The sequence below is a fragment of the Brassica napus genome, chromosome C3 (genome assembly GCF_020379485.1).
Source record: "Brassica napus cultivar Da-Ae chromosome C3, Da-Ae, whole genome shotgun sequence".
Classification (NCBI taxonomy): Eukaryota; Viridiplantae; Streptophyta; class Magnoliopsida; order Brassicales; family Brassicaceae; genus Brassica; species Brassica napus.
In genome coordinates, this window is record NC_063446.1 from 22,555,796 (window position 1) to 22,583,029 (window position 27,234).

At 33.1% G+C, this 27,234-nt stretch overlaps 3 protein-coding genes across 5 annotated transcripts; 1 reads left to right on the top strand and 2 right to left on the bottom strand.

The window, feature by feature from the left end:
• Positions 1 to 3,056: 3,056 nt before the first annotated feature.
• LOC106388748 lies at positions 3,057 to 6,330 on the bottom strand. Its single transcript, XM_013828890.3, has 5 exons — positions 6,105 to 6,330; positions 4,508 to 5,957; positions 4,373 to 4,433; positions 3,545 to 3,768; positions 3,057 to 3,453 (listed from the first exon to the last, which is right to left on the bottom strand). The coding sequence occupies exons 2-5, from the start codon at positions 5,917 to 5,919 to the stop codon at positions 3,396 to 3,398; spliced, it is 1,755 nt and encodes a 584-aa protein (XP_013684344.2). The 5' UTR covers positions 5,920 to 5,957; positions 6,105 to 6,330; the 3' UTR covers positions 3,057 to 3,395.
• A 4,056-nt stretch (positions 6,331 to 10,386) lies between these two features.
• LOC106388747 (mitochondrial adenine nucleotide transporter ADNT1) lies at positions 10,387 to 13,172 on the top strand. 2 transcript variants are annotated; one of them, XM_048749994.1, is made up of 9 exons: positions 10,394 to 10,445; positions 10,516 to 10,783; positions 11,083 to 11,131; positions 11,212 to 11,375; positions 11,459 to 11,496; positions 11,904 to 12,016; positions 12,115 to 12,228; positions 12,312 to 12,650; positions 12,734 to 13,172. In XM_048749994.1, exons 2-9 carry the CDS (start codon positions 10,623 to 10,625, stop codon positions 12,815 to 12,817), a joined length of 1,062 nt encoding a protein of 353 aa, XP_048605951.1. In that variant the 5' UTR covers positions 10,394 to 10,445; positions 10,516 to 10,622; the 3' UTR covers positions 12,818 to 13,172. The 2 variants fall into 2 exon arrangements, with proteins under 2 accessions (XP_013684343.1, XP_048605951.1); XM_013828889.3 differs by having other exon boundaries at positions 10,387 to 10,783.
• A 166-nt stretch (positions 13,173 to 13,338) lies between these two features.
• On the bottom strand, positions 13,339 to 14,809 carry LOC106385609. 2 transcript variants are annotated; one of them, XM_048749995.1, is made up of 3 exons: positions 14,568 to 14,809; positions 13,627 to 14,428; positions 13,339 to 13,554 (listed from the first exon to the last, which is right to left on the bottom strand). In XM_048749995.1, exons 2-3 carry the CDS (start codon positions 14,373 to 14,375, stop codon positions 13,536 to 13,538), a joined length of 768 nt encoding a protein of 255 aa, XP_048605952.1. In that variant the 5' UTR covers positions 14,376 to 14,428; positions 14,568 to 14,809; the 3' UTR covers positions 13,339 to 13,535. The 2 variants fall into 2 exon arrangements, with proteins under 2 accessions (XP_048605952.1, XP_022555091.1); XM_022699370.2 differs by lacking the exon at positions 14,568 to 14,809 and having other exon boundaries at positions 13,627 to 14,553.
• Between the last annotated feature and the right edge of the window lie 12,425 nt (positions 14,810 to 27,234).

The following is a 27,234-nucleotide window of genomic DNA, read 5'->3' on the forward strand; positions in this document are numbered from 1 at the left end:
GGGTGGTAAATATTAAAGTAAACGTTATATTATTATTGCAGGACAGTGAAACACTTATTTTTTCTTTTTTGATAAGGTGATGTAGCTCCTTACTTTGATAATTCAACCACAAATGAAAAGTACAGAGGAAAAAAATTGAAGGCAAGACGTATAAAAATTTGTTTGTCGTAGAGAAGAAAGTAGAGATGATTTGCAAGTTATACAGGAGATGGAGAAACAGTTTCTGAATATTTGAGTTAACGTGGGTTAAAAATTTTGAGAAAAATTAGGAATATAGATAGTTGTTGATTTAGATGGCATAAAAATAGGAAATGAAAAAAGAAATTCAATTGTTTTTTTTAATTGTTTTTAAAAAGAATTTACACATGGCATTTTCTGATTTGCCAGGCGACTTGCGCTTTAGTATATAAGGGATTACAAATTAAATCAAATTATATATTTGATTAATTCAACTTTAATTGAACATATCATCAATCGAAATCTAAAACGGTAGCTTCGATTTTGTTTGATATTTGATAGTTTTGGACTGCAGCTCATTTTTTGTCTCCCCTGTTTTTTTCATTCACGTCTCTATATCTTTTGGTAAAAAATATTAATACATGGAAAATGGACCACGAAGTCCATCAAAAACAATTTTATCTAGCTTGTTTATTGTCATTGGGCCCATGGGTCTACAGTTTGCTGTCATGTAGTATATAACCTGCTTCACGTGCAAAACGACTCTATATAAGTCTTTGTGTACTATTGCTTGGCTAAATAGCCTCTATGTACTGGCTATTTTCTTATCATGCCTATTAGTGTGCTTTGAGTTTTTGTAGCAACATTAAAGCATCATTATCCCATAACTCCATTAAGAATCTCTTGATTAAATTTTAATAATATTTAAGGCATAAAAGTGTTAAAGAGGCTTTGTCAAGAACCTTGAAATTTTGATGTATGCATTGCAAGTCTCTTGCTTTGGAGTTCTTGAAAATAAAATAATATTGAATATTTATTTAAAAACTTATATTTTTTAATAAATAAAAGACAACATATTAAACATAGATTTTAAATTTAAAACATGAAAACAAAGATTATTAAAATGAACGAGAATTATTTGAAATAAGCATCAGAGATCAATTATTGTCTTCATCACCTCCAAATCTACGCCATATGTGTTCAACCAAATCATCTTTCAGTTGTTGATGCCTTTGTGTATCACGAATTCTTGTTCGAACACCCATCATATTTACGATATTTGAAGAGATATCTGTAGAATACATGATCTTTGCTTGTGTTGAGCCATGAGCTGATGAGCACCATATCTTCTACAGGCGTCCACATCCGGCGTTCCTTACGCTCAGCAGGAGTGTCTTCAGTGACAGTTTCTTCTACTAAACTAAAGACACTTTGTTGACTCGTAAGGAAATCAACAAAGTTACTACCATGCCGGTATGGATTGGAATCCATCCCCAAGAATGTCACAGAAAGAAAGGGAAAAAGAAGATGCTAAAACAAATAGAAGGAAGAGAAGAAGCAATGTTGATACCAGAAGAGAGCAAGCAAAAGAACGCCATTTTAAAGAGAAGAAACTATTAAATGGACTTGACATCAATCAAACACATTCATCACACTTCATCACGTTTTCTATCTAACCATCAACCTAGCCATTACACCTATTTATTACTAACACAACCATTAACTACCTAACTCAACCTTAAAGCACTCAATAAATTCGAAAGGAGTACATTTACATGTATTGCTCTTCTTTGCCCTCCTCTCGTTTGAGGTTCCTTCCTCTTGTACCTTCGAGCCACACACTCTGACACAAACACACAAACAAGAAGTAAAAACTTCATCAATGACTGTGAGGAACACAAACTAGATCCATGACTTTTAACAAATAAGTACACAAACTAGAACACAAACTAGATCCATGACTTTGAGGAACACAAATTAGACACAAACACACAAACAATAAGTACTACTCAGAACTTATTAAAAACGATTTCATCAGTGACTTTTAACAAATTAAATTAGATCAATCCATCTATATTGAAACAATCTTACTAACAAATTCAATTTGATCCATGAAAATTTAAAATATTTAAGACTTTGAGGAACAACAGAAACTTTACCTTTGATTCGAGGAGAAGCAAAGTGAGAGAGCTCTGTCAACACCGAGATACAGCTTCATCGCCGTCGAGAAGAGCTCTGTCGCTGACGAGGACAGAGACGGCCTTGTCGAGGAGAGCTCCGTCGCCACATAGCTCGCCAAATCGAACCGAACAAACAAAAGATAAAGTAAATAAGCCGATCAGAACAAGTTAAACAATAATCAATCGCATGCATAATCAAAATCAATATGATCTCCTATCACTACCTTCGATTAGAGCCGAGCCACCGCGGGAAACCTCCTTCGCCGTCGAATAGACCCACCGAGAGACAGATTCGACGAGAACCAACACATAACAACCGATCAGAACAAGTCGAGGGGATTCGAGAGAGAGAGAGAGAGAGACAGATTCGCCATAGAAATCGCCAAGTCGAAAGGATTCAAGAGAGAGAGAAAGTCAAGTTTCAAACGCGTTTAACGCGTAACCGAACTTCCACCCACTCCCTTGTTGACACGTGTCCACCAACAGACGTTTCTTCCCGAGCCAACGAAACACTCGCCTCCTCCGCTTTCTTCTTTTTTTAATATTTTTTTAATCAAAAAAAACTAAAGAGACGGCCCAAATTAACCGCAATACGGATGCTCTTATGCAATTTTTGCCTTAGTGGCTTTATAACATTCAGCGTTAAAAAAAAAAAGTTTAAGGGGGTTTGCTCAAAAAAAAAGGGTCTAAGGGGGTCTAATTGAATTGTTGAAACTGAGAAAATTCAAATCAACTCTTACTCAAGAAATTTTAAAAAGTTTCTATAGAAAAAGATTTTGATAAATTCTACCCAAATGACACTTTAAAAGTTAGGATTTGGTTCTTCACATTATCGAAACGTTAAAAACAAACGTTGTGTAGTTAGAACTTAGAAGTTCATTAGACACAAGATATGGTACATTAACTAAAGACATAAAGTTGGTAGGCAAACTATTTCATTCCACAAAATCTATAACCAGTTACGACTTACGACCAATAATCACAAACCGGTTTTGTCTGCTTGGAAGAAGAAGAAACATTACAAACCTTGTACCGGCATAACCCGGTTCATATACAATCATAACACCCCAACCCATCCAGGATACTGACAAAAGAAAATAATAAAGAATCAAATTCTAACCCATTTAAAAAGATAAACTCAAATTCTAACCGATGTAATGAGTAAAAAAAGCACACTTTACATTTATAAAAACCAAACAAATGACATGAAGACTGAAACCGCATTATCAGTATCATCTGGTTGTGTTGTTTCACTTATCATGAAGCTAATGACCTTGGAACTCTCATACCAAATCCATGCTTCGTCTTCTGAATCCTGTTTTCACAAGTTATTATTAAAATCATTTTCAACAAATGTCTCAGAACCTAACCTAATAGACTGTATGTATCTTGTGTCACTTGCTTACGTTGGGGCTAATCTGCCAAGGCTTTTAAGTTCTTCCCCTGAGTCTCCATCAAGGATTCTTCCTGAGATATCAAGGATGTAAGAACGGTTCTTGTCACGAGGAAGACCACGACCCACTAGTAACTCCAAGTCTCTCTTGTGAAGCTCTCTTCCATTCACATACACTTCTGTGTTTCCTGCAGCGCAACTATCTGGCATTGGATGGCTAAACTCCTCAATAAATGGCTGCAACAACAACAAGTAGTTTCTTCATCAGTTTGATGATGCTGTTTCAGTTAGGCCTGGCGTTTTTACCCCAAGCGGAAGACCCGAACTTAATCCAAACCGGAAAAAACGAAATCTGATCCGAAAACATATCTGAAGGGGAGTTAAGAGCTATGTACTTTTGAGTTCAAGGTATAACCCAAAGCAAACTGAAATCCGAAATTAATTAAATATGTTAATCTTTTTATATATGCTAAGGTGACTTATATTTTAGAGTATTTTAAAGATTTTTGTAGTTTTTTTATTTGTTATGTTGAATATTTATTAGCTTAGGTAGTTTAACTAGTTTTTAATTAGATTCTTGAATACTTTATATACTTTTGAGTATTTTGGGTCAATTGTAAATTTTCTTTTCAGATTTTTAGGATTCCAGACACTGGTTATAACCCAATCCAATCCCAACCGAACCCGAAGGCACCAAACCTAACCCGACCCAAAAGTTAGTAAAACCCGAATGGGACACATGAGGATAGTACCGAAAATCTGAAAATTCCAATCAACCAAACTGAATCCGAACGCCCAAGTTACCGTAATCAAACTGAGAGAAGAATGTGAAGGGACTTACAGGTATTATACCGAGACAAGGTTTGCCCATTACACCCCAGAAACCAGCTCCGTAGTCATACCTGAATCAGAGACATAAGTTAGGAACCAAACAAAACAAGTAAACAAGAGAAGGTTGAAGTTCATGGTTTATTACCAATACTTTCCAGCTTGGATTGGTCCAGCTAACTTCTCAGCACTGCTAACTAGATCTTCTGGTATAAGATGTCCATTGACCCAAACTTCTATCGACTTTCCTCCATCTTCGTTTCGGTTTCTTGTTCTGTTCTTGTCTTCTCTTCCGTTTGAATCCTCAGAAATCTCGGTTGTGTTAGTGTATCCGTTGTAAGAAACCTCTGTCTCTGTAGCTACTATTGATTCAGGCTTTACCGAGTCTTGTTTCATGAAAACTTCTTGCTTATCAGGCTTGATATAACCCAACTCTGCCATCCCATAAGCAAGTGCAGCTCTGTTTACATTAGAATGCTCAAAAAGTTCAAGAAGACTTGCACTCTCAGGAGCAGCAGCAGCAGGTTCTGACGCTTTTGATCCTTTAGCTCGTCTACGAACAGACTTGACCTCTTTCTCTTGTTGTTCACTAGAGACACTCGATCTCTCTTCATCATCTGAGCGTTGAGATTCAGACCGGATTGTGTCCCCTTGATTCTTTACTTCTTGTACAGGTTCTTCAACCACAACTGTGTTCGCTGTGGTTCCTTCATTACAAGAAGTGAAAACAAGTTTCTTATCGACGACTGTGAAACTAATAACCTCAGAGCAAGCACCACATTGCAGCTTATGCAGCCTCTCCTGAGCCAGAAGCTTCTTCTTAGGCAAGTACAACAACTCAAAGCAACTACGACAAGCTATAAAAGGAGCACCACCAGCAAGAGGATGGCAACGACGTGCATCGCTATCCGAAACAGCTTTCTTAACATACCCACGAGGGAAAGCACCACCACCGCCTGTTTCAGAATCAAGATCACTAGGCCACCTAGCGTAACCACCACCACCACCGCGAGGACCAGGAGAGCTCATGGAAGAAGGGAAACTAAGACTGTTGTTGTAGGTGTGAACAGGTGTAGTGTAGAGTCTCTGGTGAGAAGAAACAGGGCTGTAGGGAGGCATCATGTCACCGTACCTACTGGGAGTAGCTGGATAGTATGAATGTGGGTCAACTACATCAGCATATTGACCTCCGGATTGAGGATAGCCCTGAAATAAAGGTGGTCTTCTAAAAGGGTCTTGATGATGATAGCCTTGAGGAGGAGGGTAAGGATAAGGACGTTGGTGGTAATAAGAAGGTGCAGGACTAGGAGCATGGACATGGACTGGTCTGAGTAGTTGCTGATTCTCGTTAACTGCACCACGAAGGAGATGGTCTTTGATGGAATCTAACCTTCTAAGAAGCTCAGCTCGTTCTTGCTCTGTGTACTCAATTGGGTTGCTGTTTGGGTCAACAAGGTCTTGGGATTTGCCGGATCTCTGAGACCCATGTCGTGAATTTGTTGTTTCTTTTGACGAGCCAGCATCTGATCGAACATCTACTAGGTCGCCTCGTGACCTCATCAGCTTCTCCGATTATAATCGAAAGGCGACAGCTTTAACTGAAATTCAAAAGAAAGTAACACAACACAACATGTAATCTAAGAATCGAATGAAAAAGATGATGGGGGCTATGGTAGAGAGAAGATGATTGATTTTGGTTTTATCAGTACACAAAACGAAGAATCAAAGAGAGAAAGGGAACGAACCTTGAAGGATGGCGTTGCTGCAGTTAGTTAGGTGAGGAGACGGGTTTTGATGATTGAAATAAATGCAATCTAGAATCAATAAAACACCAAAGCTTTTAATCCTCAACCAATTTTCAAAAGGCTCTCCCTTTTTTTTTTTTTCTGTGTTGAATATTTCAGAAGAAGTGAAAGTCAAAAGGGCTCTTCTTCCTTCCTTCTCGAAGTTGTATAAAAAAGGGATGAATCGTCTCTTTCTTGGGATTCTTATAAATGTCTGCTTACTTTACCACCAAGCCTGAGCTGTAAATGTTTTTTTTTTATTTATTAATCCCAAAATAAACATTACATTTGAAAAATCGTTTACTTTTCTCGAGTAAGGCAAAGATTAAGACTTCAAGAGCATAGTTGATGATATATAAGACTTGAAAAATTAAGGATGAAAGAAAAAGGAAGCGATGAAGCGAAAATCAAACTTTGATAGTTTTGATTTTAATAAAGGGTAAACTTTTTTTAATTTGAGTAAATTACTTTCAGTCTTTTGAAGGCGCGTACTTATGTACGTAAGCGTGTGAAAGGACAATCTGACTGAATGAATGTTGAGCGGACTTAGTCTCGTTGACCCTAGCGATAAGGAGACCACAACCAAATCATTTTTTTTTCCTTTTTCATTTATTGTAGACCTGGTGAATATGACTGTTTACCGACAAGTAAATAATAGTATTACATTTTTATTAATGACATTTTTCCAAATAAGTGAACTACAAAAGAATATTCAATTACTAGAATAAAAACTCTAAAAATTATCCGTATATATTTACCGTTTTCATGTTCAAAATTACTACTATATACATTTCACACAGCCCTATACTAATTTCAACATGATTTATTTTATAAAATTCAGTTAAATGTAGTATATCTTGGCCGTTTAGTTCTGACAAAAGAATTTGAAGTTTAATAAATAACCATATAGTGTTTTTACCTTATGTTGGTGACTATTAGCACACAAGGTTTCATTTTTTTGTTTAATAATCATGGGATTCCAAAAACTTTATAGGCACGAAAACTAATTCTACGATACCTTACATCCGGGTACACAATTAATCTATTAATATTAGCACACAAGGTTTCATTTTATGAATCTTTTTATATACGTAACAAAAGTTTTGGAATATGTCAACTGTCAAGTAATGCTTCCATGATTAATATATGTTCTAAAATGAAGCCTGGATGTTATCTTTCTTTGATTTGTATTGTCAACAACCAGATAATCGCTTTGTCAAAAGAAAATTCTTATGATAACAGCAAACGTTTGACTTTGAGTAATTCTATCTATAAAATTTAAATAATTTGGACCACTGTATATTCATGTAATAGTAGAAATGATAGCTAGGAGAATAAATTAATCGCATCGACGCATAATGAAGGTCGCCTTTCTGACTATTTTAGTCGTCTTGACAAAATTTAGCAACTGTAAAGTGGTCTTCTCCTCCTGTACGGATGTACGATCATTCAAGATCGAAGTGCACTTGATATATACATATACACATATTACATATATCCAAGCATTTGACAAATGTGCACATATATTATATGCAAATTGATACTCCATATTTTAACGTTGACTATTGACAAACAATTATTTGGATTTGTAATAATTATTACAATAAGAAATTTTGTGAAAAAAAAAAACAGAACAAGAAAAAGAATTAATGGGCAGAAATTCATTAGGTTATAGTGGCCCATCTGTTTGGGTCTATAACAAGCCCACTATACGGACTTAAGAAAATAGGAGATACTAAAAGGAAATCATTGGTTATACTAACTGGACAATTAAGAGTAGTGGGTATCAGCTGGCGAACTTTGTTGATGTGTACCACGGTCACAGAAATAGAATAATAACATAAGGCTTTCGTTATTTGATTCTTATCAGTTGTTGTCATACATTCACTTTTCAATCACTACATAAATAAACATACAGTTGTATATATATTTTTAAAAATAATAATAATAACTAACATAAAAACTCGACGTGGATTCTGTGGGTGATTATTCCATTTTTGGGTATTCTATGGCCCCTCAAACGTACAAAAGGCCGAAAAACAAGATTTAGTACTTGGTACATGATATCACCTTCCGAAAATTAAGAAGAAAATGTTTGCAAATATATTTATTAAATTTAATTTATCTCTTGTTGTCATTTCCATATGAAGCCCAACATTATTATGTTAATTAAAAGTAAATACAATTTTTCCATTGATATAGAACTAATCTTTAAAGTACGTGGAGTCTGTATTCTGAAAGTATTAGAATTGTAATAAGATTTAATTTTTCGACTTTTAACGAGCCCAACAAATTTATGTGGTTTGAAACACAACTCTCTTAAACAACCTCTCTTCGTCTGAAACTTAAGTCTTAACGCGTGAGCTCCGACCGGCGCGTCCGACCGGCGCGTGGAGGCTCGTTCAGCACCACCGCCGGTCCCAATCTCTGTCTTTCTTCCTCTTTACTTGATTCTAGTTCGGTTCGTGACCGAGGCTCAGTTTTGAGAGATATGATTCGGTCAAATCAATAAAACCACAGATCTGTTGTAGATTTTCGATAAAAGCTCTGGATCTGATGATTCACGGCGTGGCCCAGTCACAAAGCTTTTGTTTAGAAATCTACGCCTAGATTTGGTGTGTTTTGTTGTGTTGCATATCTCTGGACTTCTTGTGTGGTACGCTCCTTTTCAGGTTTTATCTAAGTGGATGGAGTTTGTTGTGGATTCCTCTGATCCGTCTTTATGCTGTTCGTGGCATTTGTTCTTGGTGCTCCGGATTAGGTGGGCTTGGCTCCTAGTTGCTTGTTCAGATCTTGTGGAGATTTGATTTTTGTGTGGCTTCAATCTTTGGCGTTTCTCAGTCATGTACGACTCATCTGTTTCCGGAGGTTGATTGAATTTGAAGGGTTCTCCCTTATCGGTTTGTGAAGCTTGTGTTACTTGGGTCTTGAGGTGTTTCCTTGTTGTACTAGGAGGGAGTGGTTTTACGGTGGTTTGGCCAGGGCATTCCCGTTCAACTGCTTTCATAGATTCTCTATCATTTAGATTTCTCTGTTTTGTTGAAAGTGATATCAGTGGTCTACGAGTCTTGTTGCTTAGTTTAAAGTGTTGGTACGTACAGAGGCGAACCCACGTTGAAGATAGTTTCAAGTGACACCACAAAATAATATAAATTAGGCATATTTCATTGGTTGACAGTGGCATATTTGGTCGGAAAGGGTATTAATAAACCCATAAATCCGGGTTCGATTCACCACTATAACCTTTTTATACTATTTTGACCCCTCACAAATTTGATTTTGGGTTCGCCATTAGGTACATAAGTGCTCCGGTTTGCTATTGTTTGGGCTTCTGCTACCCTTTATGGGTTTTAGGTTCCGGAGATATTGTGTTGTCTGCCAGCTTAGCTAACCACGGACATATCTTCGTGAACAAACCGGATCTATAATATAACCAGTTGACGGAAAAAAAAAACACAACTCTCTTTTTCAGTGAACAAACCGGATCATAGTGGGAGTAGATCAAATCACTAAACAGTAACACCCATCTCCACGTGGCGTACATATCGAGGAGAGTTTATCTTACGCGCGAAGCCTTGTGCGTGCGTAGAATAATAACAACAACTAAACGAGAACTTTGCAAATAAGTCCTTACACAAACTATTTTATGCATAGAGTTCGCGAGGTATGAAAATTGCTAAATAATTCTCCTGTTTTTTCTTACAGTTAACTTCTTATTAGATGTCTAGTCGTTGGTATACATTTGAATGTTTTTCTTTTTAATAGAAAATATACATTCATATCCTTTTTAATAGAAAATATACATTCTTCATTTTTTAATAATATAAAACTGACATAACTATATTTGAGATCACCAAAATATCGTTATTCATGGTAGAAACTAGAAATGCTATTTTACTAATTAAACATTGTTATTCAAGGTAATTCTTAATACATAACACTCTTTAGTTTATACTTTTTGTTCAAAAGCTCTTCATTCATTTTTGGATTATGAGAAGACATATTTCATATCTGTATCGTTGACAATTACGATAACATTATCAATAGTAGTATTCGACGAAAAAAAAAAAAAGTAGTATTCATTCATCACCTAAATGCATTGCAGACTCAGAACTGATTTTCATTTTTCATAATATAAGGACTATTTTACAAAACAAAATTAGTCAAGGTACTGATTTGTAAATATACCCAAGAAAAAGAGTGCCATCAAAACGTCGTCGTAATGCATCAGTCTTCTTAATTAGTTAGGTTGTCTTTTGGCGTTTATTATCATCGCCGCCGGGACAGTGAAAGAGAAGAGAAGTAGATTTCTCTCTCTCGACAAGTGCTTTGATCTCTCTTCTCCTCAATCTCAAAACGAAGATTTCTGCAGGGGTTTCAGGTCCTCGTCGAGAGATCGAAGATCGTTAGAAAACTTCTGAAGAGATCATTTGAGATCGTTCGTAATCGTAGGGGAGTGATTTCGATTTCTCTGTATCGATGGCATCAGAGGATGTGAAGAGCACCGAGTCGGCAGCTGTATCAACGATCGTAAACCTGGCGGAGGAAGCGAAGTTGGCGAGAGAAGGAGTCAAAGCTCCGAGCCATGCTGTCCTCAGCATCTGCAAGTCTCTCTTCGCCGGTGGCGTCGCTGGTGGAGTGTGAGTTTCTCTTCTTCTTCTTTTTTTCTATTATGTTGATGAATCTCGTGAAATGTTTCATGGGTTTTCATTAAAAATCAAAACTTTATTGATGTTGATGAATCTGGTTGCTGAGTAGATCAGTGTCTGAATCAGTCAAATGTAGATATCGGGTTTATGTCTGAAGGAGTAGTATGGTCAGAGAGTGTTCATCTTTACTTGAAAATGGTCGAGTCCTGTGATTGACTTATATATAAAAGAAAGAGCTGTTAGTTTCTTGGGGGTAATGTCTGAACGGAGATGTGTGTGTGTTTGATTAGGTCACGAACTGCAGTTGCACCTCTGGAAAGGATGAAGATATTGCTTCAGGTTTTGCTCTGCTTTTTTTTTTGAATAATTTAAATGAACTAGAGAGTGGAGACTTAACATGTTCATTGCTAATTACGTAGGTCCAAAATCCACATAACATAAAGTATAGTGGGACAGTCCAAGGATTGAAGTATATTTGGAGAACCGAGGGGGTTCGTGGACTGTTCAAAGGAAACGGCACCAACTGTGCTCGTATTGTTCCTAACTCGGCTGTCAAATTTTTCAGCTATGAGCAGGCTTCAAAGTAAGACCTTCTCCATACTCTGTTCTCTTCATTCTACTCAATTTATTTATCTTAATCTAATCTATGCCCTCTCTGTCTGTTAGGGGTATACTGTACATGTATCGTCAGCAGACAGGAAATGGTTAGTTTCAGTCTAAATTTTTTTTTATTCCTGATTGAATCATCTATTGCATGATACTCCAAAATGATCCATATTTAGTAAAAAAATTTGTTAAAGATACTTTTTTACTTTTTAATCCAATTTTTATTGGGTAATAGCTAACTTTGAATAAATTAATTGTGTTTATAGAATTTTGATTGGATAAAAGTATGACAAATGTTTAAATTACTAAATAATGTATTTATAATACGTGTGAAAAACTTCAAAACATAGATCTTTTTGAAATGGAGTGAGTAATACCTATCACTTTAACCTTTAATTTAAGTTGCTAAATGAAACCTTTGGAGCTTTGTTGAATATATATTACAACAGTGCTCTGTTTATAAGATTTTATGGTTAATGGGTTTATGCCGTTCCCGCTTCTGCAGAGAACGCCCAACTCACTCCTGTTTTACGGCTTGGAGCTGGTGCAACTGCTGGAATAATAGCCATGTCTGCAACGTACCCAATGGATATGGTTCGTGGAAGGCTAACTGTCCAGGTAACTTTTTGTTGTACACCATAACTTTGTAATTTGCTGGGGACTTGCTTAATTGGTCATCTTTGTTAACTCTGCAAACATTGATGATATGTCAACAGACTGCAAACTCTCCTTATCAATATAGAGGAATTGCACATGCTTTATCAACTGTCCTGAGAGAGGAAGGTCCAAGGGCCCTGTACCGTGGTTGGCTTCCATCAGTGATTGGAGTTGTAAGTCTCATTTCTTTTTCACCACTCAAAACATAATACTAGTATTTCATCCATTTCATGAGAGACCATTGTGATAAATGCAGGTTCCATATGTGGGCTTGAACTTTGCGGTCTATGAGTCCCTTAAGGACTGGCTAGTCAAAGACAATCCATTTGGACTAGTGGAGAACAATGAGCTGACCATCATAACGAGACTCTCGTGCGGTGCTATAGCTGGAACAGTTGGTCAAACGATTGCTTACCCACTGGATGTGATTCGTAGGAGAATGCAAATGGTTGGGTGGAAAGATGCTTCCTCTGTTGTTACAGGCGAAGGGAGAAGCAAGCTTGAATACAACGGTATGGTTGATGCATTTAGGAAGACAGTTCGTCATGAAGGGTTTGGAGCTTTGTACAAGGGTTTGGTCCCCAATTCAGTGAAGGTTTGTTTTTTATAACAAAACCTTTTTTTTCTTCTAAATCAAACCTCCTTTTCTCAAGAGTGTTATTGTCGTGTTTGGTATAGGTTGTACCATCAATTGCGATTGCATTTGTGACATATGAGATGGTGAAAGACGTTTTAGGAGTGGAGTTTAGGATATCAGACTAAGTCCATTTGATGATATCTTCAAGAAGAGGGGGAGAGAGAGAGAGGACACTTCTATTTTTGTGGCGGATGAGACAGAAGAGAAGTTCGACATTTTAGGGGCTTTTATTTGAATCTCCGTTCAGCATCGTTGGAAGGGATAAAGGGCTATAGAGCTTTAGCCAAACTTCTATTTTTTTTCTTTAGATTGAATTTTCTTTTGAATCAAAATAAGCCAAGAGGCCAACTATAAAAACCCTATTTGGTACTGGAGCTTGTGTTTTACAGGTTTTGGTTGGGTCTTTTGGTATTGAGTTATCACTTTTATTGGTAACTTGTGGATTAGTTTGAATAATTAAATTCATGTTGTGTGCTGCTAGTCAGTGTTTTATGTTCTTTTTGTGTATGCATTGTGGAACAGACAACAAACTTGTTTTGTTGTACCTCAAGATTACTCCATGCGCTATGGTTGTGTAGCAAAATCATTTCTCTATATCCATTACAAGAAAACAAATACGTGGAGAACCACTAACTATAAGATACTATTTATAAATAAATTGTATTCAAAATATGATAAAATAATGGTTGAATATTGGATCACAATCATATGCTTAAAGGATGACAAAATAAATCATATGCCTAGAGTAAAAAAAAAAAAAATACAGAGTATTCGTGTAGCTGAGACGTTGGCAACGTATAACGCTTTAAGCGTCGATGAAAATGACAAATCCATCATCATTACTTATGAGTGCAATGTAATCCTGCAATTTAAATAATTTTATTTGTCACTAATCAAAGCTTATTAACACTAATCATTAACTGAATGAACGTACCATTTAAGCATTGTGGTGGTACATTTAGCCATCTGTTTATCAAGCGTCTGTAATGTAACGCCACCGCAACTGAGACTAATGCCCACCGTAACAATCCTACGCCTTCCCACAGCCAACCCCACCTTCGTCTTGACTGTCACCTTCACCACCAACTTCTTACTCTTCATCTCCGCTCGAAGCCTCTTAACCGTCAGATCATCCACCTGCTGTCCCTTCACGTTGATCGGAATGATCACGACCGTCCGATTCCCCGGCTTCTCCACAAAGCCTTTGCCTTTCGTTGACCCTAAGCTCGTCTCGAAATCGCCGTCTCCTACGCTCACCGCCACGTCAGCGTCTCCGTAGTAGTACCTTAGCTTCCCGTTGGGGTTTCTGAAGTCGAGCTTCGCCGTGGTCTTCGCCGTGAGTTGTGATAATCCGTCGTCGGCTTTCCCGCGGGAAAAGTTGAAGTCGGTGACGCGGAAGGAGGCGAGGCGTACGACGGGGAGTCTCGGGCTGTACCTGAGGAAGAAGACGGAGACGGTGAGGACCAAGAGGAGGATGACGATTGCGACGGTGATGCAGCAGCTGCAGCAAAAGACGCGGCAACGACTCCATCGTTGCTTCTTCTCCGGGTAAAAAGACGGCGGGATCATATGCTTAGGCGGCCGGCGACGTGCTGATGTGTTAGGAGTTTCAAGAGGCGCGTGAGGCTCACGGTAGCCAGGTGGTTTCTGAAGCACCGGTTTTAGAAACTTCTCCGCTTCCATCTCTTCGTTGCCGGTAGGGCTTCTTGTGTGGTCTCTGTTCTTCTCAATATATGCTTCAAAATGAAATTTGAAAAGTCTTGCGTTATGATTTTAATATATCTTTTTGTTCTATAAAATATAAATCTTTGTATGTAATCCGACCAACAGAAACAACAATGATTAAAAAGATTTCCTGACACTTTGGCCACTTACTGAAAGTCTTTCAACTGAACTGACGTGCCTTATGTCTCTCTGGATTTTTGAACTACTCAATGTTTTCTATTTATTTATTGAAGAAAATACAAACAGGGTCACACATAATCCGTAAATAATACTCCCTCCGTTTCATATTGTAAATAGTTTTAGAGAAATGTTTTTGTTTCAAAATGTAAATAGTTTTCGTATTTCTAGGTAACTTTTACATTTATTGAATTCAGTGTGACCCATCAAATTAAATAAACTTATTTTTTATTGGTTAAATTATATCTAACCTATTTATTATAGAATAACGTTCACACTCCGAGGGACAAATCAATAGGAAGTTTGTCGGTAATGAGCGTTTCCCATAACCTTCCGACAATTAACAATTAGTCGGAGTTTGGGCCTCGGTAATTTCCGTTTCTCGGAAGTCAATCGGTAAATACCGTAAAATAAATATCGTCGGAATTATTTATCGCAAAGTGATCGGATGATTCCAACGAACTTCCCAGAAATATTGCCAATAAACTTCCGAGAAGCTAATATTTTTAAATAAAAAAAATATAAATGAAATATAAATGAAACACAATAATATTAATATTGTTGAAAAAAAATATATTAAAATTATCAAATATACATTACATATTAACAGATTAAATATAAAAGTTCTACACAAATAAAAATGAAAATAAGAATAAATCAGTAGTTATAATCTAATGAATCGGTGTAGGTGCTACAGTATTTTCGTAGACGAAGGTAACCGTGATGGTGGAGGTGGAGGTGGAGGTGGAGGTATCAGCAATGGCGGTGGAAGGAGTTGCGGCAGTGACGTGGCGGCTCAAAATCTTTAAACGATGGTGTGAGGAAGTTTTAGGTGGTTGTTTTTCTGCAAAGAAAAAACAAATATTAAAAAAATAAAATAAAGAGAGGAGGGGGAAGAAGAGAAAAGGAGAAAAACAAATACAATATAGATAACACACCAACCTGGGACCAAACTCGAAGAATCAGTAGTAGCAGCAGCATCACCTCGTCCAGATCCAGGTTTAATTCAGAAAGGAGACAAACCGACATACGGACGGCTCGCGATATTAAACTGGTGATGCTCCTCAACAAAATCACGTATCGGCAGAGATTAGTAGGCAGAGTGATTACGCCGTTGAGCAAGAGAATATCTTCTCTTTGACAGAGATGTGGAGAAAGAAAAGAACAGAGGAGTAGAAAAGAAAATAGACCCTTCAAAACTCACTGTTTGGACATGAGAGATCCTTCAAAACTCTACGTCTAGACCCTTCTTTTTTTAACAACACATCTAGACCCTTCAAAACTCACTGTTTGGCCACGTGGTATAATTTTATATTGCTTTTCGAAGGTATAATTCTCAAATATAATTGAGGAGAAAAATAGGATTTGGGATCTCAACGAAATCAATCATCCATAAACTTTTACCAATAAAACTCCGATGAATTTTTGTGACGCCATACCGAAAAGCAAATTGATTGTCGGGATTTTGAATGTCTTGAGAAACCACCGACAATATGTTCTCGGGACTTTCCGAGAAAACAAAATTTTCAGTTCCGACAACATACCGACACTAGATTACGATAAAACACCGAGAATTTTGGTTTATCGCAAAGTTCCGAGAATATTCCAATGAAAGTTATATGTCCTCGGAAATTTATCACGAACCCATCGTAAACTTACCGAGGAGAGTAGTAGTCGGTAAATGTCGTCCGCTTTGACCATGATTTCTTGTAGTGTAAAATACTTATCTTCGTGCTTTTAGCCAAAACTACTTATATTATGAAACGGAGGGAGTATTACTAGAGAGTTACTAGAGAGCTGGTGTTAGTTAGACCCGGACGTCTGGGATATCGCTTCGGTTAAGTTCAGTTTGGGTATAAGTAGTTTGGGTAATTCGGATAGAGGCTAGAAGATTTATTTACTATATGACATATATTCGGTTCCATTGGAATAGTAAAACTAGGAACTAGAAAATATCCAGAGGTTCTCATTCGGTTCTGATTCGGTTATTTCAAGTAATTCTGGTATTTCGAGTTAAATATCGAGTATTTTGAATAAGATATCGAATAATTAGGATGATCCGGATAAAAATCTTGAATATTTCAGACTAGTTTGGATATTTTGGATAATAATATCCGGATACTTTCTGATAGTTCAGATACATTATAATATTTTATTTTTCTTCAAATATTTTTAGATAATTTTAATAGAATTAAAAAATATATTTAGTTATGTTATTTGTATATATAATTAATATTTTTATATATTCGGATAACCCTTGGTTCGGTTAGTTTGGATATTAGAAATATATGAACCATTCGGATATTTGAGGATTTTAGTCCGGTTCCGGTTTCAGATATTTCGGTCCGGTTCAATCATCTGTCACAAGTTGTATAAACAAAGACTCTTCGCGTCCCACGTTGAGGGAGGCACGTCGATATCTCTATAATACTAGGGTTCGTCAACCCCGCGCAAGCGCGGGGTACGTGGGTGTTGTATATCCCAATTATATTGATTTCTAAGATTCTCAATAGAAATGCTCTCATAACATGTACATATACCGGTGAAGATCACATCACTGGGGAAAAATATGTAGTCGATTAACTCCTATGAAAATTGTTTTTAGAAGGAACACCAAACATTGGCTCCAGAAAAGTCACCAATAGCTTCATCACTTTCGATTACTGTTCAGAAAAACATACTTCTTCGGAAAAAAACTTGATTAGTTGATATAGGTCAATATGAACACATGCATTAGAAATTTATAAAACTGAACTCCACGTTTAGGGTGAAAGAGGGCTTAGTTTCTGACATCAAAGGCATGAAGTGGTCTATGTTATTGTAACTTTACTTTTTCTTTTCAGTTATGGCTTCATTTCTAAAGGATGTATTTATTATTTTCGCTTACTAATTATTTTCTTACTAAAATATTTATTAGTATATTTAGTAATGCTTGTTATATTTCTATGTACGGATTGATGAGATGAATGTACTCAGAAAACATTATATATTCACTCTGATGATAACAAAAAAAGGTTATGGATATATAATTTATATAAAGAATAATCATACGATTACTTAATCTATGTAAACCTATGTATATGGAAGAAGATCGGTGGAATTGAAAACCAAGATAGGAGGAATCAAGCAATTACATATTGAGCATATGATTCTTGTCGCATAGATCCCCAAAGGCCATAACAGGTTAAGGATTCCTACGTGGATTGTCGAGCTACTGGAACATCAAAAGTCACTAAATCTTTAGTTCGAGTGTATATCGATCTATGTATTGGGTCACAAGTAAAGGATTCTTGAGTTAGTGTGATTCTGTATTTTAGTAGGACGCTGGTAAGTTGATTTTAAATGTATTCTTCAAAATAAAAAAATGATTCTTTTGTTCTAAATTGTTGTATTTCTGCTGAAGTAGATCATAGTGTGATAATTTCTTTTCTTGCACGGTCTTCTTGGCTTCCCATAGTTTCATGGGCAATGATAGTGGAGATGTAGGAGTTGGCGTTGGGAGCCAAGGGAATCGTTTGTTGTCGTATTACTAAAGGACACTTTGATACGATTATGAAGTCTTCAACACACACAAAAATAATTAACACTAAAGTTATCACTGATTTTCCGGCTTAGTTTTTCTTAGTATTTACTAAAACACGTTTTTCGGATAAGCAGTGAGATGGTTTTAGGTGCATACGTAGACACTGTCTTCTTTTTTCTTTGTTATCAGTGATTTGCAGTTTATATACAAAATTCACAAAAAAAATTCTAATTAAAAACAGGTGGAGTACTCCAACAAATGTTCTCAATTCCGGTTGATCATCAAACGTAAGAATAATCAGCTTTCGAAAATGAACAATATAACCTGCTGTTTTGAAAATCCAACAGTTACATTATGAAATTTAAGATTTAGAGCAAACATCATCAACTAAGTCCATGTGTGTGCTGAACAAAAAAAGGTCCATGTGTGCAACACGAACATTTTAAATGATTTAGATACGGTAATATACCCCTGCAGCCTATTCCAAACACACCATCCAACTAAAAAGCTCACTGATCTCCAAATCCACCTTCCTCTACCTGAAAAATCCCAATGGTTTTTGAAACCTTAGGTGGCAATGTGTAGATCTCTGTAATGATGACAAATTGAACTTCCACTTCTTACATATTCCATTAATTTTTATCTTATGTGGCTAAAAGCCAAACGCCAATACACTCGCAGTTCCTGATAAAACACAGCGTTAGAGTAGTGGTATGTTTTAGAGACACCAATACGATGTGGCATTTGTAACTAAGACATCCCCGGCTTAATTTTTCCGAGGATGCCAATAATATATTTCCTCTATGAAGAAGGAGAGAGCAAGTTACTTAAAAGGCTGTTCGTTTTTCCATTCAGATGAGTCATCTGGATGAAGATAAGAGTTTCGTTCGTTTAGGCATTAAAAGTACAAGTCATCTGGATGATTCGTCTGAATGAGTTTTGAAAATTTAGGCTTAATTTTGAAAATCAGCTGGCTGATCCAAATTGGATCATCTGGATAGAGATGAGTTTGTCAGAATAGAATAATGTCTATTATACCCTCATGTAATTAACACATTATAAACTTAAACATAATATCATTTTGTCACTCATGAAAAATGACAAAACCACAAAAACGCATTTTTCCACCAAACCCACAAAAATGCATTTTCCCACCAAAACCACAAACTACATTTTTAGCTAAAATCGTAATTTTCTCGTAAAAATGAACTTTCTAGCCAAAGCAAATTTTCCCGTCAAAATCACAAAAATGCACTTTCACATCAAAACACGTTTTTGCGCAAAAACTGCAAAAAATATTTTTCCGTTAAAACCGCAAAAACGCATTTTTCCTCCAAAACCGCAAAAACACGTTTTCCCGCCAAAACCGTAAAAAAGTGGATTTTTACAAAAAACGTATTTTCCTGCAAAAATCGCAAAATGTATTTTCCCACAAAACCATAAAAATACGTTTTCCTGCCAAAACCGTAAAATTGCGTTTTTCCGCAAAAACTGTAAAAACACGTTTTCCCGCCAAAACCGCAAAACGCGTTTTCCCGCCAAAACCGTAAAAACATGGTTTCTCGCCAAAACCGCAAAACAAATTTTTCCCGCCAAAACTGTAAAATTACGTTTTCCCGCCAAAACTCAAAAACGCATTTTTCCGCCAAAACTGTAAAATTACGTTTTCCCGCCAAAACTGCAAAAAACGCGTTTTCCTGCCAAAACAGTGAAAACGCATTTTCCCTCCAAAACCGCAAAAGCGCATTTTCCCGCCAAAACTGTAAAATTATGTTTTCCCGCAAAACCCGTAAAAACGCGTTTTCCCGCCAAAATCACAAAACATATTTTTTCACCAAAATCGCAAAAGCGCATTTTCCGCAAAAATCGTATAACGCATTTTTTCCGCAAAAATCGTATAACGCATTTTTCCGCCAAAATTGCAAATCGTGTTTTCCCACCAAAATCTTAAAACGTGTTTTTCCGCCAAAATCGCAAAAACATATTTTTCGATGAAACTGCAAAAGTTGAGTACATCACGCTCTTACCATTGCTTTCATCTTTCAAATTTTAGTTTTATTAAAAGTTATAGTTGTAGTTATTTTTAATGCAAATTTAAATAAAAATAAATAAATTTATATGAAATAAAAATTTATAAATGTCAAAATGCTAATTTTAAAATAATTTCAAGGTAAATATATTTTAGACTAAATAAAAAAATTAGTATAGTTAAAATTATTATCAAACATATGATTAGATCAAACAAATGTATATTTGTAATTTGTTTATTACACTCATCTGGATGGAAATAAAAAAACAAGAAACGAACATAAAATCCATCCAAATGGCTCATTTAGATGGATCATCTAGATAGAGAAAAGAACAGCTCATAGAATCTGAATGAATCATCTAGATGTATCACATAGATGGAGCAGCTGGACGTAGATGACAGATGGAGAAACGAACGGGCCCAAAGACTTCACGCGGCAAAGCAAAAGGACTAATGAAAATTGGCCTTCACACAGCAAAGCAAAAGGACTAATGAAGATTGAATCTTCACTAATAAGCAGTGTGAATTCGTTGCTTTTCACCTTAGCACAACATAAATTTTTTTTTTTCCAAAGATGACCATTATACTATACAGAAGTAACAAAACATTGGAGTCAAAATGTAAAAACTCTGCTACTAAATATTATCATCACTCACCAAAAGATTTCATGCCAAAAAATATAATACCCAAATACTATATACAAACCAAACAAATCTCCTAACTTATCGGGATCTTATCGACGATCGCTTTACTCCCGTGTGCACGTTACCGCTAACACCTAGTCGGCTCCTATGCCGCTAGCTATGCCCTGCGTGGTCCACCGGTATGGTAAAGACTCGGTTACCCTCTTTCCTCTGCTGCTGAAGGCTTTCCGTTGCCCTCTTTCTTAATTCGATCATGAATGAAAATAAAAGTTGCAAAATCTAAGAATGAGAATTGTGCAGATGGAGTGATGATTTGTGTCATCTGTGGGCATATATTTAAAGGATTAGACTGAGAAGTTTCTGAAACAACTGGAGAGGGCGATTGATGAACCGTTAGGTGTAGTAATTAGATTGAAACAGGATATGAGGATTGAATATTTTCGCTAACTAAAACGTAGATCTAAAGGCGGATGGCTGTCTTCTATAACGTAGGGTTTATTTGTGTGGCTGCGAGAGAAACCAGAAGGCGAAAAGAGGAAGAGACTGTTGAGAGTTAGCATTGACAAATTTTATGGGCTTAATTTTGTTATGTAAACTCGTTTGTACTTTTTTAAGCCCATTCAAAGGAAAAAAAAGAGTAGATGACGTGGATAGCTTTAGGAGTTAGTAAAAACTGATCTATTATAATATACTAGATATTTGTCCGCGCTATTGCGCGGGTTCCTTAATTCTTTTGATGCATATTGTAAAACAAAATCATATACTTTTTGTTAGAAAACAAATCAACTAAATTTACATACATAGTCAATACTTGAGTTACATGTACTAACTCAGGTAATGTTACGCGTGACTTTTTAGAATTATAGTGATGACTAAACATATAGGAAACGACAAATGATTGGATTTATTATAATCTAAACATAAAAATTCATTTTGCTTTTTACTTTTAAATCAAAGTTCTGCAACTGATCAATGGTACAGATAGCCATATTCATTTTCCAGGAACGAAGACTTTGAAAGAGTTACATATGAAAGTATATTCTATGAATAAATTATATTGGCTCAAAGAAAAAGAAAAGAGAATCCACCTCAAAAATAATATATATAAATAAAAATGTCTATACTTCTTATTAACTTCATTGTTGACAATGCGTTCATTTTTATAAAGACAATGCTTTTATTTCTATTAGTATTTGAAGAATGAAGCTTGAGGAAACTCAATTGAAATTTTTGTGAATTATGCGAAAAGAGAGTATCAAGTTGTGAAGAAGAGAAAATTCAATCAGGATAAAACGTAATTATAAACCTGTATCGATTTCTTTCCTCACTCAAAACCTAAAAGATGATTAAAAAGGTGAAACTATGAAAAGAGAGAGATAGAGAGGGAGAGGAAATAAACAAAGCAAAATGATAGGTTAAAAATTATATAAAAGATAAACAGTTTGAATCGTGAGTATGACAATTATATAAATGACATGATTCACTTTAAACGTGGTGGTAATGCTTGAGAAAATTTTGGGTTTTGAAATTTTACGGTTTTAAAAATTATGGATCGTAATATTTTTTTTGATTAGAGAATTTTTACTTTAACCTTTAGTTTTTTGTTTAATTAATTTTTTTTTTAAAATATAAACCAAATGGAAAAATATGATTGGATGAGTGACTTGTGCTTTAGTATACAAGGGATACTAGCAGTTAACCCGCGCTACATAGCAGTTAACCCTACGCGCGGAGTTATTTTGATTTTTAAATGTTAACTATATAGTTATTCATTTGGACGTTGTATTCTGAACAACAACAAAATTCTAAATTGTATGTTTGTGTGAATAGTAATTTCTTTAGAAAAAAACAGAAAACTATACATTTTTCATATAGATGTTTCATATAGTTTTCCATTTTTTATATTATATATTTACTTATTATTTAAATTTTCTTAATTTGTAGGAAAACCCTTTCAAATATTCGTTTTTAAGTTTTTGTCACAAAATAGTCATCAATAAGGAAATGACCAAAATAACCCATTTTATTTTGAAAATTTTAATATTTCTTTTTTATTTTTCAAACTTTGAAATCATATCCACAAAACTTCACCCCATAACTCTAAACTCTAAGTATAGTTTATTTAACCTTATAGCATAGATGTATTTTAACTCTTTAATAAATGTTTAATTCAGATAAATGTTTAATTTAGTTTTTCTATTTTTTATATTGTATATTTACTTACTGTTTATCTTCTCTTATTTTGTATAGTTATTTATTATAATTTTTTTTGCTTTTATATCAATCATAATATTACGATATATATTTAATATAATATTTTATTTCTTATATACTATATTTACTTATTATTTATTTTTTCTTATATTTTATATTTACTTATTATAGTATATAACATTTCTATATGAATAATATTACTAACAATAATATTAAAATATTACATAATATTAAATTATAAATCTATTATAATATTAGAATAAAAATAAAATATCATAATAATATTTCTTATTATTTATTTTTATACTAATATTTTTATATCTTTTTTTTTTACATCAATCATCTACAAACTCATGCTGACTCTGTAAACTAAACCGGTAACTCTGTCCATGTGAACGACGAAAGACAGTTGTTTCCTAGCACTGTGTGCTAAGCGATCCGCCTTTTGATTTTCTGTCTGAGGTTCATGAACGATCTCTGAGTTTAGAAAGCTTCTTTTCAGCAGTTTGATGTCTTCCTGATAATTATCAAACGCTGGCCATTCTTCTGGTTCCGAAACCATCTTTATCAATTGAGAACAATCTGTCGCAAATGTGACCTGAAATTACCGTAAATTTCTCATGCATTCCATTGCCAATATTAGCGCTTCTACCTCCGAATGAAGAAGTGAAAGACTTGCCCGGACATTCCGTGCCCCTAGCAATCCATCAAAACCCGCTAAAGTGATGTATCAGCCTTGTCCTTAGAATTGTTCCTTATCTTTCCATGAGCAATCTATGAAACACCATTTTTCTGGTATTGTTGGTACAATTCTTTCATGTACTTGATTTGCAACCCTCTGATTATTTGTTACATGTGCCTCCGCCTAAAGTGTTGATTCTAATTCCGGTAGTTTAAGCGTATCTTTTGGATCAACATCCAAATTGCTAAAAACTTTGTTGTTTCGACCTTTCCAAATATACCATAATATCCACGCAAATTGGTGATCCTCCATTTTTGGATTAACTCTCTAAAAAAAAATGATCCATATTTTTATGTCTTATAGTCTATATTTACTAATTATTTATTTTACTATACATTTTTCAGATAGATGTTTAATTTAGTTTTTCCAGTTCTAATATTATATATTTACTTATTTTGTATTTTTCCTTATACTGTATATTTACTTATTCTAATATTACGGTAGAAGTTTAATATAATACTTGTATTTCTTATATAGTATATTTACTTATTATTTATTTTACTAAACATTTTTTCAGGGATATGTTTAATTTAGTCTTTTCATTTCTTAATTGTATTTTACCTTTTTTTTCTTATACTATAAATTTACTTATTCTAATTTTCTTGTTTTTATATCAAATGATAATATTATGACAGATGTTTAATGTGATAAAAATATTATCTTATATTCTATGCTTATTTTTCTTATATTGCATATTTACTTACAAAAATATTTGAAAATAATAAAATGTTAAACTATACATTTTCAGATAGACTTTTAATGTAGTTTTTTTATTTCTTATATTGTATATTTATTTATCTAATTGTTTTGTTTTATATCAAATCATAATATTACGATAGATGTTTAATGTAATATTTATATTTCTTATATTATACAGTTACTTATTATTTACATTATTATATATTTTCAGATAAAGGTTTAATGTATTTTTTGTATCTTTATATTGTATATTTACTTATAATTTATTTTTCTTATATTTTATATTTACTTATTCTAATATTATAATTGATGTTTAGTGTAATATTTTTATAATGTAAATTTACTTTTATTTATTTAACTTTACATTTTTCAGATATATGTTTAATTTAGTTTTTCTATTTTTTTATATTGTGTATTTACTTAATGTTTATCTTTTCTTATTTTTTATTTTTATATCAAAGATAATATTACGATATATATTTAATGTAATATTTTTATTTCTTATATACTATATTTACTTATTATTTATTTTTCTTATCTTTTATATTTACTTATTCTAATAATAAGATAATGTTTAATACGGTAATGTTTAATATAATATTTCGATTTCTTATATTTTGTATTTAGTTATTATTTTATAGATGTTTAATTTAGTTTTTCATTTCTCAATTGTTTATTTACTTATTCTAATTTTTTTTTGTTTTAATATCAAATGATAATATTATGATAGATGTTTAATGTAATATTTCTATTTATTATATTGTATATTTACTTATTATTTATTTTTTCTTATATTTTATATTTACTTATTATTGTTTAATGCAATGTTTCTATTTCTTATATTGTTTATTTACTTATTATATATTTTTCTTTATATTGGAAATTTACTTATTATATAATTTCTATTTTTTAAATAATAATGCCACGTGTCATATTTTAGAAGAATTCTTTCGCTAATGTGGACGCTCTATGGAGCCTCAAAAGGTCTATTTTATTAGTATAGTTTTTCCATTTTTTATATTGTGTACTTACTTAATGTTTATCTTTTCTTATTTTTTTCTTTTTATATCAATGATAATATTACGATATATATTTAATGTAATATTTTTATTTCTTATATACTATATTTACTTATTTTTTTTTATCTTTTATATTTACTTATTCTATTAATAAGATAATGTTTAATACGATAATGTTTTGTATAATATTTCAATTTCTTATATTTTGTATTCAGTTATTATTTTATAGATGTTTAATTTATTTTTTCATTTCTCAATTGTATATTTACTTATTCTAATTTTTTTTTTATATCAAATAATAATATTATGATAGATGTTTAATGTAATATTTCTATTTATTATACTGTATATTTACTTATTATTTATTTTTCTTTATATTGTATATTTACCTATTATTGTTTAATGCAATGTTTCTATTTCTTATATTGTTTATTTACTTATTATATATTTTTCCTTATATTTCAAATTTACTTATTATTTATTTTCTATTTTTTAAATAAAAATGCAACATGTCATATTTTGGGAGAATTTTTTTCGCTGATATGGACGCTCTATGGAGCCTCAAAAGGTCCCTTTTATTAGTATATACTAGATTTTTTACTCGCGCTTTAATAATTTAATTTAATTTTGCTATATTTTTTAAGAAAAAGATGAATTTCGTAAAAAATATTTTTATTAATATTATTAAAATATTATTTGATTTCCTATTTACATTTTTTTTATAAATTGTTATTTTTGAACTTAGCTATTTATTTGTTTGTATTAGAAAAGTAAAATTCTTGTTACTAAAGTATTTATAGTTTCTTATAAGTACATAATTTTAATATCACATAGATTATACTATGCTATACACTACTATGAATACTTTATTAATAATTAGTTTTATTTTTTAATAATATTAAGATAATATAATAGAAAATTGTTTTATATACATTTTTCAATGAAATTTATTTAAAGTGTGCTTTATTATTTTTCATAGTTAAGTTTTTATACAATTTTACCATTTAAATAACTAATATTTAGATATCAGTTTGTTTGTATACGTAAATGTATAAATGTATTTATAAACAAGTGTATATTGTTTCTTAATAAAAAAATTAAAAGCGTCATATAGATTTTTTCATGCTTATTAACTAATACAACACTGTTATAAATATTTTATTATAATTTTATATGTATTTCTATTTGAATGACATAAAAGATTAATGCTTATGCAATATATCTAACTTTTTTGTATTTACCAAATTTTTAGAATGAATGTATTATTATATACTTATTTTATGCATATTTGTATTTAAAATACTCTTATTTAATTTTTTAAATGCATATCTAATAGTTTTATATTTATATTTAGGTCTAAATCATAATAAATATTTTGATGAAATTTAAATAATAGTAACTATCTGTTTGCTAGATATAAGAAAAAGAGAAAAAAAAATATATATATATATATATATATATATATATATATATATATAAAATTTATGCTAATATTAAGTAATATTTTATTTATTAAAATAAAAAATAAAAATCTAAAAAATTAAATATATCTCCTACTTGATATAGTTAAAATATAAATTAGTGGTGGGATTATGATGTTTTAGCGGTTCACAAAATATTTTCCCCGATTGAGAAGTTACTTTTCTTGGAAAAGGGTTACCATGTACTTCGATTTATTATTATTAGTGACTTAATTTAAAAAAAATATTTTAGATAATAAAAAATTTAGGTATGTTTCATAAAAACATGTTTGGTTAGTTAAATGAATAT